The 12,040-nt window shown below is 38.8% G+C and overlaps 1 protein-coding gene across 1 annotated transcript; it reads right to left on the bottom strand.

Annotated features, from left to right (window-relative positions):
* Nucleotides 1-726: 726 nt before the first annotated feature.
* On the bottom strand, nt 727-11,387 carry LOC104614446 (putative lysosomal acid lipase/cholesteryl ester hydrolase; the record flags this gene model as incomplete). Its single annotated transcript, XM_010290319.1, has 8 exons — nt 727-1,200; nt 1,986-2,057; nt 3,120-3,191; nt 4,348-4,494; nt 5,939-6,075; nt 6,695-6,804; nt 7,188-7,386; nt 11,267-11,387. Coding segments are annotated over 8 exons (1,092 nt in total), but the record flags the coding sequence as incomplete, so codon positions are not given.
* Nucleotides 11,388-12,040: the final 653 nt, after the last annotated feature.

Genomic DNA, 12,040 nt, shown 5'->3' with positions numbered 1-12,040 from the left:
TACAGCTCCTGAACACAATGGTGGCAAACACCATATAAGCAGCTAAAAAGTAAACAGATCTTCAAAGCAGCAGCTGATTAAGATGAAGAGTCCATGCATATTAAGTCACTCAAGCTACAGAATTAACACTTTGGCTCTTCCCTCACCAGTAGCATACTCGGGGAGCTTGTCTTCTAGTGGTCAGTGCAAAGAAAACAAAGAACAAGCATGTTACATCATTCTCCTTGAAAGCTATAACCTATTGACAAAGCTAACAAAGTGGTATTTTTAACTGCTTCTCTTGTTCCAGGAATCTGCAAGGGCAAATAACGATCCTTATCCATAGCTGGTACATGAAACAGGAAAGGCTTCATGGACACTATTAAATCAAGAAAAATGCAGCAATGAATCAGTCCCAAAATAGGAGATTTCAACTGACAGTTCTTCTGGGCAATACTGAAAAAGAAAGTCATCTGATGTAGCTAGCTTGTATGCGATGGCTAAAATAATAATGCAGCAAAAAGTAAGTGCTTTTTAAAGTACCAGCACCAAATGCATCACTGCAGTACAAGGAGTACTTCTGAAAGGTACTCAGAAATGGCAACATACTGAGAAATGGAAGCGTTTTATGCACAGTGAAATACTTATTTACTGTCAAGCACCTGAGGTGCTCAATGGACTAACTTGTCTTTCAGACATGTCACTAAATTTATATGCACATGATATACTCCTTTTGTGCAAAATCATACTGCTGTTTTTTTGAGTACCATGCCACTGTGTGCAAAATCAGCAGGATACAATGAGGATTTCTGCGGGAGAGAGAAATAATACTGAGAAAAACAAACCAAATATTAATCCAATTCAGTAGTCATTGCTGGCATTTTAAAAATGCATCATAAATAAACAATGTAGCATTATTGCCAGAAAAGCATATGTTCCAAAAAGACAAATTCCTGGTGAACTAATACTCTGAAATACCATGCCGGTTTAGAGATACTTCCTAATCATGTCAATTATTTCATTATACATGCGGTAAGGTGCATCAAGGCCCCAGATGAAATCCAAATGTTCCCATTCTGGTATGTTTTTGTGGTAAACCAAATTTGTGATCTGAGTGAGCAGCATAGCAACATCCTTCGGGTCTGCCAGCCAGTCCTGTCCACCCGTCCACACCGCAGTTGGTACAGTCATCTCTTTTATTTTGTAGAAAGGGGGAGTAGACTGAGGAGGGGGGAAGGGAAAACAAAAGCATTAGAAAGAACAAGTCTTTGGTGGGATACTACACTGCAGTGTAACACACTATCAAATGCAAGAAGAATATGTCAGATTCTCATTTTCTCTTCCTCTCTTGGGCAGCTAGAGATGGAGATGGAGTCCTGACTCAACAGAAAATTTAACTCCAGGAGTCCTGCAATATTTTAGCACTCATAGCAGTAAAGATGTGGTTTGAGGAGTTTACAAGACAGTAGGGTAGCAGAAGCCCCAGAGAATGCATCCCATTCAAGTTATTTCTAAACCCTATTCAAATACTAAAAGCAATTGCTACTCGAAGTATGATACTGCAGTATTTCCCAGACAGTAAAGTGACAAGGGGCAAAGTATTTTTTGTATTGCACACAGCAATTTAGAAACAAACATGCATGGAGATTACACAGGCTGAAGATAAGCAATACACATTAATTGACAGTCTGTGCCTTATTGTGAGAAGTGCGGTGGGATCTCATGGTATAAACAGACAGGACCACCCTCAAGAAACAGTGTGCCATTACAACTTTGTATTCAAGCGTGGGCTCCATACTGACTCAGGACTACCTCGGAGCTCTGTAGTCCTGCCTTTTTTTTTTTTTTTTTCTTCTTCCTGGAAAAGGCAGATCTCCACTCTGGTTACACGGTAACACTAGTTGCTCTTTAGCATACAGCATAAACACAGCACCCAGAGAAGTGCCCAAGGGCTTTTTTTTTTTTTGACACTCAAGAATTATAACATACCCATAAAAAATGCCTACCTGGTTGTAGTGAGCCATGTTTGCAGCCTTGCTTCCCCAGTCATAAGCTTTGAGCTCCCCAGTCTTCACAGCCTAGAAATAAACAAATATTCACACATACAAAGAACTGTGACACTTCTACCCAGGAATAAAAAAGTATAGGTCATCTGCAGATTGGCAAAGGCAACTGACACAAGAAAGAGTAAAATGCCAAGTTGTCCTGGTTTTGGACAGTATTAACAAGGACCAGTGTCACTGCTTTTCCCAGTGTCACAGGAGTGGGAAACATTAACGTTCAGTACAATTAGACTTTGTCCCTTAAGTTTTCTTCACTCTTTCACAGCAATGGTAGGAAAGATTAAGGAAAACTGTTCAGTGTATCCAAAGCCAGGATGTAGCAGCTCCATGCTTAATTCTGAAATATTTACCTTGCTGCCTAAATGCATATGAACACAGCATGGAGCTTTCTTAGAAAACCTACTCTGTATGATTTACCACCTGTTATTTTTCAGAAACACAGGTCTATATAACAGGGACCTGGAAAAAAAAAGTCTTCACAGATTTCCTTCCAAGCCAATACTTGAACAGCTATGTACAGCGGAACACACTGGTTCTGAATAGATGACGAAGTCCAGCTACAAGATCACAGCAGCACTGACGACTGCTTCCATGGCAAACATCTTCTCTTTGTCAGCCTGCTAAGCAAGCTTCAGGGACAATAGCATCACAGGCATGAAACTGTGCTTTCAGTGATACTAAAGTATAAAATGAAGCCAAACAGAATAGAACAGAAAGCCTGCTGCATTTCACTGGCTAGAAATACAACTTGTAATCAAAACAGGGTTTGCTGAAAGGAGAACAAATACTTGTTACAGCGTCTCTCTGAGTTGTTATTCCATTGTACTGTTTGTTGTCCTGAAGTACTTACAGTTAGCATATCTTCAAGGAAATAAGGGAGAAGGTTGAGCCATCATAAGCCAGTGTCATCAAAGCAGCTGCAGTGAACAGCTGCCATTCTGAAAATCGGCAGTTCCAGAATTTCACTTGGGCTTTGCTGCATATATATGTTGGTATTTTATCCACTTAAATATCAGACACATCAATATTCTACAACCAAGCTAGAGTCATGGACATTTTAGATTCTGGAAACTCTACCTGGCTCCAGTGGATCATGTTTTGTACAGACGTTCCTGCAGGGCAGTGACTTGAATACACATCCACGCGGCTCTGCAACAAGGTAATTTACATGGTTTATTCTTCATAGTGCAACAGTTCTACCCATTATTGCTTCTTGAACAACTAACAGAAAATTTTCCATGCCTCTTAAAACTGCTACAAGCAAAAGTTAACTAGAGCCATATATACAGGTGAGGTAAAAGGTTCAAATGTTTGGGGGATTCACTATAATTAACCGCAGAACTTTAAAGATGAACTTTAAACCGAACAATGATACCCCTTAAGCATTTTTTATGTATTCAGAATATGTTTTAAAAAGTGCTAGTATTGTAAGAATTAGTTAACATTTAGATGGACCTCTAGAGAAACCTTGCATTACTCTACATCTAAATTAGTAACTTTCAGTCTAAAGTGATTCATATACTTTGAGTTTAGAAGTACAAAATATCCAGGGGAAACTTAAATCCTGGTAGAAAAAAAAAATATTATCCACCATTAAAACCATGAAAACTGTATGTGCTGGGCATTGCACTTTCACCTTGATATAAAATACAAAAAATGCACATTTTTGCACACAGAATGGTAAAAAAAAAGATACTGATTTTATCTCATTTCAATGAAAAAATTCTCAGCCTTCATCCACCTGTGAGCAAACTGATACCCGCTTCTACAGTTTCAGGGAGTTAGAAACACTTTAAGAAGCATTATTAAAAAAGGCAGTCTCACACCAGTTGCTGTTAACTAGCTTTTAGATAGCAAAACAAGCCCTATGAACAAGTCCTTTGGAACTAGGACCACAGATGAAGCCATCAGCAGCGTCAGAAATTGCTCCCAGACAAAATAATTGCACATGTCCACTGAGAGACCTGAAAACTTGAACAGTTCTCCTGAAAAATGGTTGAAAACTGTACCTTTATTCCTCAATTCCTTGCAAAAGGAATTAAATCCTTCTACCATTCTATTAATTCACTTCCCCACTTCCCCAACAGATCTAAAATAATGTATTTTAGCTTTCCTGTAACATTTTTAAAGGTTAATCCCAGCTAGGCAACTAATCCATACCAAGGAAAGATATTCATCCAAATTCAGTATGATGAAGGCGGCATTAGGGGTTTTCAAATTACATATAAAGGACAATCAGTACAACCCAGTCAATACTGTGTTAGAGTTCACAATAACATAGCTATTAAAAGTCACTAGAACACACCATATTCAAGTTTCTCTCATTAAAACCGCACAGAAGAAAGAATATGTTGCCACAAAGGTCGTCGAGTATTCTGTGGGTGCAAACATGGGTGGCAAGCCACTTCAGCACAGAATTCTGAGGGAGGAATTGTTTCTTTCCAAACATGTCCTGCAAAATAAGAAACACATAAGACAAACATATAATTCCATAGAATGACCTGGGTTTAGTTTTTGTACTACAACATTCTTGAGGTAATTATTTCCATTTGCACTGGTGACAGGTGTATCCCATGAAAATGATTTATCTCCTTATCACCCTTGTTTACAGTCCAATGGGAAGGTCATGGTTAGTGCTTCTGCTACAAATGATGCAGTCCATTCCCAGCTACATTTTGTGGGGGTAACTGGAAAAATCTTTCAAGAACCCCAAACATAACCTCAAATTCAAATCAATATTAACTTCAGTATGTTACAGGAATATTGTACAGCTTCTTGTCATTAGAATCATTTAAGGCTAAAATATGTTAAGCTGCATCTGCTAATGTTAAATGGCTTTATACTTGCAACTTCCTCTCTTCAAACCATGCAAGAAAAACAAGTTGCATAAGCTGCGGTGGTCACTTCCTCTTGATTGGTATTTTTAAAACATCCAAGGATTTGAAAGCGGCCCACCAAGAACTTCCTTAGAAGTGACACAGCTATTTAAAGATACGCCTGACCCATGGGTTTGTCACTACCATGTACTTCTGCTCTCCAGTTTTTTGCAAGTCACCATGAGAATCAACTTCCTCAGCACAACATGAACATTTGCACAGGGCACCAATCGGCTACTATTCTCATTAAACAAAGTTCATTACTCAAGCAACAGGAGATAGTAATTATTAGTATCACTTTTATGTTAACTGCCTTTGGACCAAGGACACACATTAAATCTGTACAAGGTATGTTAGAGAAAGGTTTATCTCACAGAACAAACAGCTCTGTGTGGAATCTCCATGGGTGGTAGAAAGAAGTGATGGTTAAAAATGACACGCAGCATGGTGTTCACAATGTCTGACTTCAGGCACTTACTGAAGCCTGCCAGTCTGCCCACACTCCCTTTGATGTTAGCGGGGAAAGGTAAACTGGTCCAGAGGATGATCCACAGCATCTAAATAAAGCTGCTGCTCTTAATCAACCTCTGAAGGTTCCCCTTCCAATACTAAGTGGTTAATTGTGAAACAAATCTGCTAAAGTTCATGACAATTCAGAAGTATTCCGTATAAAGCTATCACATGACTCTTCTAAAACAGACCAACTATTTAATTAATCATGTGATTTCTGTAGGTTAAATTCTAGAAACATGTAAATGGAAAAATATAATTTTATTCCATCTATTAAGTTGTAATTGTAAAATACTACTTTAAACTGATGCCAATTGTCTCATTAGACAGTAATAAAGCCAGAGAAGCCACTGCTGACTTCCAAAGCATTATTATGGAAAAACTGGTCCAGTATTCTTGTTGAACATGTTACTCTCTATTCCACAGCTATTAACGTTCTCTGTTATGCTGTTTTCAGCAAGAAAGGGGGACACCTCATTTGGCTTAAAACATTTACACTCATATACAAACCTTGAGTAGCAGGTCAGGAAACACTCCCAATTTTGTCAGAGGGCTAGTGGCAAACTTGACTGTAGCTACTGGTGCCAAGGCAAAGAACATTTTTATTTTCTTAGCCAGCTGTGGCAAAGTTGAAAAAGCAATGAAAGCTGTAAATAATATGAGAATAATTAACAAACCTCACTGACACAAGTTAGATGAGAATTTTACCTGGCAGTGATTCTATAAAATCTACGATAAAATGTCCAAAAGTATTTTTAAATTAATAGCTTGATTGTTGTATCTAGGATCAGCTTAGATATTGTAGATTAATCTAGTAACAGATTAAATGAGGCAAATCAGAACAATTTGTTTTCTTCTGCAAAACAAGTTCACACTAACACAACACTCTTCTATTTCTTTCTATTTGCAGGTCTAAAAGCATCTGATCAAGGCCTTACACACGGAAAGATATTCTGTAAATGGGAATCATATTCTACATGTCTGATGATTCTAATTTTATTATGCATAGTTCATCAATTTATTTTAATAGAAACTGTACTAGTGGCTACCTGTGACTTCAGTTTATCATTTCAACAGCTTCCCAACACAGTAAACACAGAAAGGTTAAGACTTTTCATTTTAATGTTGATGAATATTCCAGGAAGCAGCTCAAAACCAGAAGCAGTAGATTTCAAAAGCCCTATTTTTTCATCATTAAACCAGGTATGTGGAACTTGATACCATTTCAAACACAATATATTCTAACAAATCCAACTCTTCACATACCCATTGTGGTGCCCTGTGAATGGCCAACATAAAATACTTGTTCCTGGCCAGTTTTCTTCAAAATAAAGTCCACTGAGGCTGGAATGTCATACTTAGCCATTTCATCAAAGCTACAAAGCAAAGATAAAGAGTCAGTTGTGTAAGTAAAGATATCAGTGTGGAACAGCTGCACAAAGCTTTACTGCACTGTAGATCAGTTGTTTGGACATAAAGAAAAGCTCCCTCTGGATGAAGCAGAACACTCTGGTGATTGTGTCTGCACAGCAAGCACCAGTGAAAGCAATTAATGTTCTACTGACCACCTATGAAGGCTATCTCAGGACACTATACTGACCATAAAACTGTCCCTACATATGTGACAGCACACATAACCAGAAAAAAAAAAAAAACCTTGTACATTCACAGTGTGACTGAACTGAGACGATGGGCAAAGAGAGGAAGAGAAGCCTGCTTGCAAACAGCGTGTCCAGTTTCTCTAGTAAGACAAGGATACCTGAAAACCCAGAATTCTTCTTGTTTCACTGTGAAGTGTGTATGTTTCCTGGACCAGGTGTTCCCTCTGCTATTTCCCAGCCATACATCATAGCCAGCATCTGCCAGCATAAAGCCGAGGCTGTTGTAATCCAAGTTTGTGATCCAGTTGCTGGCATCTGCAAGCACACCATGCTGCAGAAACACCACAGGCCTTGCACCTGAAAAATAAAGCATTTATCATAGCTTCCTATTCGTCTGGAATTGAATGCCTAAGAATAATTCAAGTGAGTTTATAAAGTTTCAAGTTGCTTTAGATTTGCACTTTGAATATTTAATCTCCTTGACTTAATCTACCAAGATTAGCAATCTGTATAATATTCATAGTGCCATGAAATCATGTGTTTTCACAAAAAGCTACTTTTTATCATTAAGAATTTTAAACTAGCAACTTGTTAGTTTCCTAACTAGAGCAAAAGACTCCTTGAAGTTCAAAACAGGCAGAAAATATGCAATAAGCAAATATGAGAAAAGCAGGAGCTACAAGAAAAATACAGGTAGCCCTTACAACTGGTTCAAGCTCACAAATACTCAAAGCAGCTCAAACACAGAGACAGCTAAACTACTTATGACCCTTGCCCTGCCCCTAAACCTGAAGAAGGCAATCCCATGTATGTGCTACTGAGATCTTTGTTTTCCAGTTCAGACAATGCCAAACTAGGGTGCTGAGCTGTGGAAATCTCTGTAACCGGTACTGATATTATCTCTATGCAACTCCTTTGCATTACCAAAGCTCTGGGAGAACCTGAAGAGCAGAACCTGAAGAGCAGAACCTGAAGAGCAGAACTGGTAGCCAACACGGGAATTTATGTTTCAAAGGACTTTCTCCCCTTGACTTAAGTAGTTAAAAGAATCACAGTTAAGACCCAGGTGGAATTTAGGAAGCCTCTCTCCTGACTTCCCCATCCTGAAAAGGGAAACGGCACCTTTACGTGGAATACAGATGAAAAAAAATTGAAGGTTCTCACTTCTGCACAAAGAAAATGAAATAACATGTAGTTCTCTAAAAGAAACATAAACTTCAGAAAATCCAAAGACCTGTCTGCCTCTGGATCTTACAGTAGCACAGGTGATTTTTTTTTTCTGCTTCAATAAACTGAAGTCTGATAACGTAACTTCAGCTCAATGCCAGAGATTACACAGGAATTTACCTCCTCCAATCATTCTACTACAATACTAAACGCATGCAATACTTCCTCCATTGACAATTTAGACTTGGATCTTTCAGCATAAACAGCCAAATCACAACTGTTTTGGTCACCTACACCCTCATTCCAAGTCATGTCCATAAACGTTTGCTGTGGGTTCCAAAATCCAAATTAGCAATATTCCTCCCTCCTGGCAGCCTTTATAGGTGTGATGAGGAACCTTGTCGGTGCCTGCTTTTCCCATTTTGTTAAAAAGATCTTGTGGTGTACTCTCCCTGCAACCAGAGCAAATCTCCAGCAGTGGCAAACTGGCACTAGAGACAGTACAGTTAAACACTACTGTTTACTCTGGGCAGTAATACCTCATTGGCACATGAACAGTGGTGCAGGACTTTCAAGCCTAACACTAAATTTGTTTTCAGCAATGTTCACTTTTAGCTCTGGTACCTGCTTCCCTTTTACTAAACTCAGATCAACCAACTTCTGGTTTTTTGAAGAACAGGCTCTCCTCAACCTGCTACTTGCATGTTTCATAACATAGGAAGGGGAAAACTGTTTAACCGCTTTAATTCTGTCCTCCTATTAGTCTCCAATTTCTGCCAGTTCCTTTTTCACTTTACCAAGCAGTCACCAGATCTGCATGTGAATTGCGCAGTCATATGACAAACTGATTTGGACAATAATAATTTTGTATCATCTCTGATACTAAAAACCCCAGAGGGGAATAAGGGAATAAGGTAGGTAGAACCTTAAACTATCCTTTCTGCTATAGCACATTTTGTTCCCTTCACTGCCCACCCCAAGAAGCTGATGAGGGAATTATTTCCGTACCGTTCCTGCCCTTGCTATGCAGTTGGTTTAGATTTTTAGTTAAACCAAAAATCATTCATGTTTTGCTTTAGGTTCTCTGGACATTTTCCTCTTTTTTTTTTTTTTTTTTTTTTTTAAAGCTGAAGAACTGTAGGGTTTGCTCCAAAACAGCATGTGATATGTAACTCCAAGGGATCCTATTCACATTATGCAGGTATTGCAAAAGAATTATGGCATATATACACTAAGTCAGCAGTAACACATCATTGGTATCTTTCTGAGAAAAGATATGAAGTCTATAAAAACTTAAGATCAACATGAACTTTGAAATCTTCATTCTTCTAGGAGATCATACTTCCCTAAATGTGCCCAGTAATCCTTGTTTTTAAAATTAAAACACTTTGCAAAACATGAACTTGGGGTCGAGGGTGTGGCTAGGGGAATGTGGAGAATTCCCACAGGTCAGGAAACTTCTGTTTGCTTATGTCATCGATGAGGGATTTGACAAAATCAACAGGTACAAAGGCAGCCTCTCTTTTTCCTATGGGCTTCTCTGAAATTCTTAAGTACAAAGACACCTGCCAGGTTTGACTGGCCTCGTCCATGCACTGATCTTTACACACCCATCTTGTGAGAGACAGCAGGCAGTGCAAACATCCTAACTCATACAAAACCAACAGATAAGGTCAGGAAGACTGTTGCTTGGCCTTTGGCAGAGGAGAGGGTTTTTTCCACAGGTCTTGTTCACACACAAGGCTATAGGACAATCACTAATGCTTGGGTTTTTTTTTTGAGCTCCATGTTTTTACCTCTCATCCTAAGTTTTTTCAGTCTGAAGAGTTCTGATGCAGTCCTTAGAATATGTACAGTTTCTATGCAAACAGGCTGCTGTTGCATGCATGCGATTGTCTGTAGGATCTTTTTATAAGGGCTGGCAACATAATTGATATGAAATTCAGCCACTGCTGTTCAGATACTCTGTTATTTCTGCATGCAGTGTTCGAGGATAGCAAGTCAATGGCTACGTGCCTCTCCCACACACTTTTGTCTCATTTTTAAAGCATCCCATCACTCAGCCCTTGCAAAAACCTGTGTCCATATTGCTCCCTTAAGCCTCAGCTTGTATTTCCTCTACCCTTCTTCTCCCCCACCGCCCACTCTGTACACCCTCTGCATCCCTTCCATGGTCTTATACCAGCTTTCACAGTAATTCTTACAGCTTGTAACAGTGCTCTGTGGCACACGCCAATGGTCCTCCCAGTCCCCCAATCAAATCACATCCATAAAACAACCTGGTCTGGGCTGCTGTTGTCAACAACCTGTTATATATCCTAATCTGCAACATATTTTTTAATGTATTGTACTCAAGATGTTCTGAAGGGATTTTCTCTTATTATGTACCTATCTAAGCAGCTGCGTAAAATATGACACACCAGTAGTATGCAGTATTGGTCTGGCTTGTACCTTACTACAAAGGGAGCTTCAGAGAGGTTAAAATTACCAAGCAAGTTCTTATTTTATGCAGAAATCAGGCAATAATTATTTTGTGAACATTCTAGTGGGAACTCTTGTAGTTTAGTTATATTTCACCAAAAGAGGCATGTGATCTGTCCCTACTTTTGAAAATAGCCAGGTATTTTTAACAAACTTATTTGTTACAAAGAAACATTTTTTAAAATGTGGTTTGAGATAACCTAGTAACAGTACAATCAATCTCTTTTTAAGATACTTTACTCCTTAAAAAAAAACCAACAAATCTCAACCTCTATTTTCTACTTACTAGAAAATCCAAGCAGCCTCAATACAAAACAAAAAAATCAAACAACAATGAAGGGCTTGTATTAATGTCACAAAAAGGATACGCCAGGAAAATACAGCTTTCTAACTCCTTCTCCTTTCTTTACTCAAGTCACTCTACATGTGCCTAATCTATTTTGGCCATAATATTCACCAATAAAACATTCTAAGTGCATAGGCCATATAGTCTTTAATATTTTTCTGGATTATTACAGGGGCAAAAGTTTTATAAATCAAAGAGAGCTTTTTCATTACTTTCCATTTTCCAAGCAGAAATAAATCTCACCTTTGCTCCTCTCAGGGCCTTTTCTGCCATAAGGAATTCTGTTAACAGAAAGGATATACCCGTCTTCTGTTGTCACTTCATATTCCTCACTAGGGTATCCCCTGAAGGTAATAATTTGACTCTGAAGAAAGAAAAGAAATCACCTCGAAGTCACACTTCCAGCCTCCTCAGTTCATTAATATGTGCAAAGCACTCCGAGTTCCTTACAAAGACAGCGATGTGAATAAAGTATGTGGTAGAAATGTGCCATACCACCCGCCTATTCGATGCAGACAGGTTTTCTTATGAGACTTATCCTAGTACGAGTCAGGAACTAGCAAGAGCACAAACCTTAACCTAGGAATTTGGGAGGACTCCCCAGCCTGACCCCATCCACTGTCATATGTTACTCACACGCTGCTTATAGTGAGAAAGGAGATTAAAGTGTTGAAAAGGAGATTACAGTAACAGGGCAAAACACCTAGACATGGATTTGTCAAACAAAAATTGGAAGTGTTTGCTCCCAAGGGAAGCAGTATCTTCCGTAATAAACACGCAAGGACAGCAAAAAGCCACTGGCACCACAGCAGCATACGGAAGAAGAGAAGGGGGGAAGAGTTTATCTCTCCTGAAGGGAAAGGCTTCTTTAAGAACATTTCATTTATATCTGAACTTTATGCCTAATTCTCTGTTATACCGTGAATCATGCTGATCATGTTTTGGCAATGTCCTGAAATGAACACAAACACAGCAGCTTTAAAACGTTAAGGTCGCTCTCTTGGCGTGTGAGCTGCT

Source organism: Phaethon lepturus, unplaced genomic scaffold (genome assembly GCF_000687285.1).
Source record: "Phaethon lepturus isolate BGI_N335 unplaced genomic scaffold, ASM68728v1 scaffold5797, whole genome shotgun sequence".
NCBI lineage: Eukaryota > Metazoa > Chordata > Aves > Phaethontiformes > Phaethontidae > Phaethon > Phaethon lepturus.
This window is presented reverse-complemented; position numbering and strand designations above follow the sequence as displayed.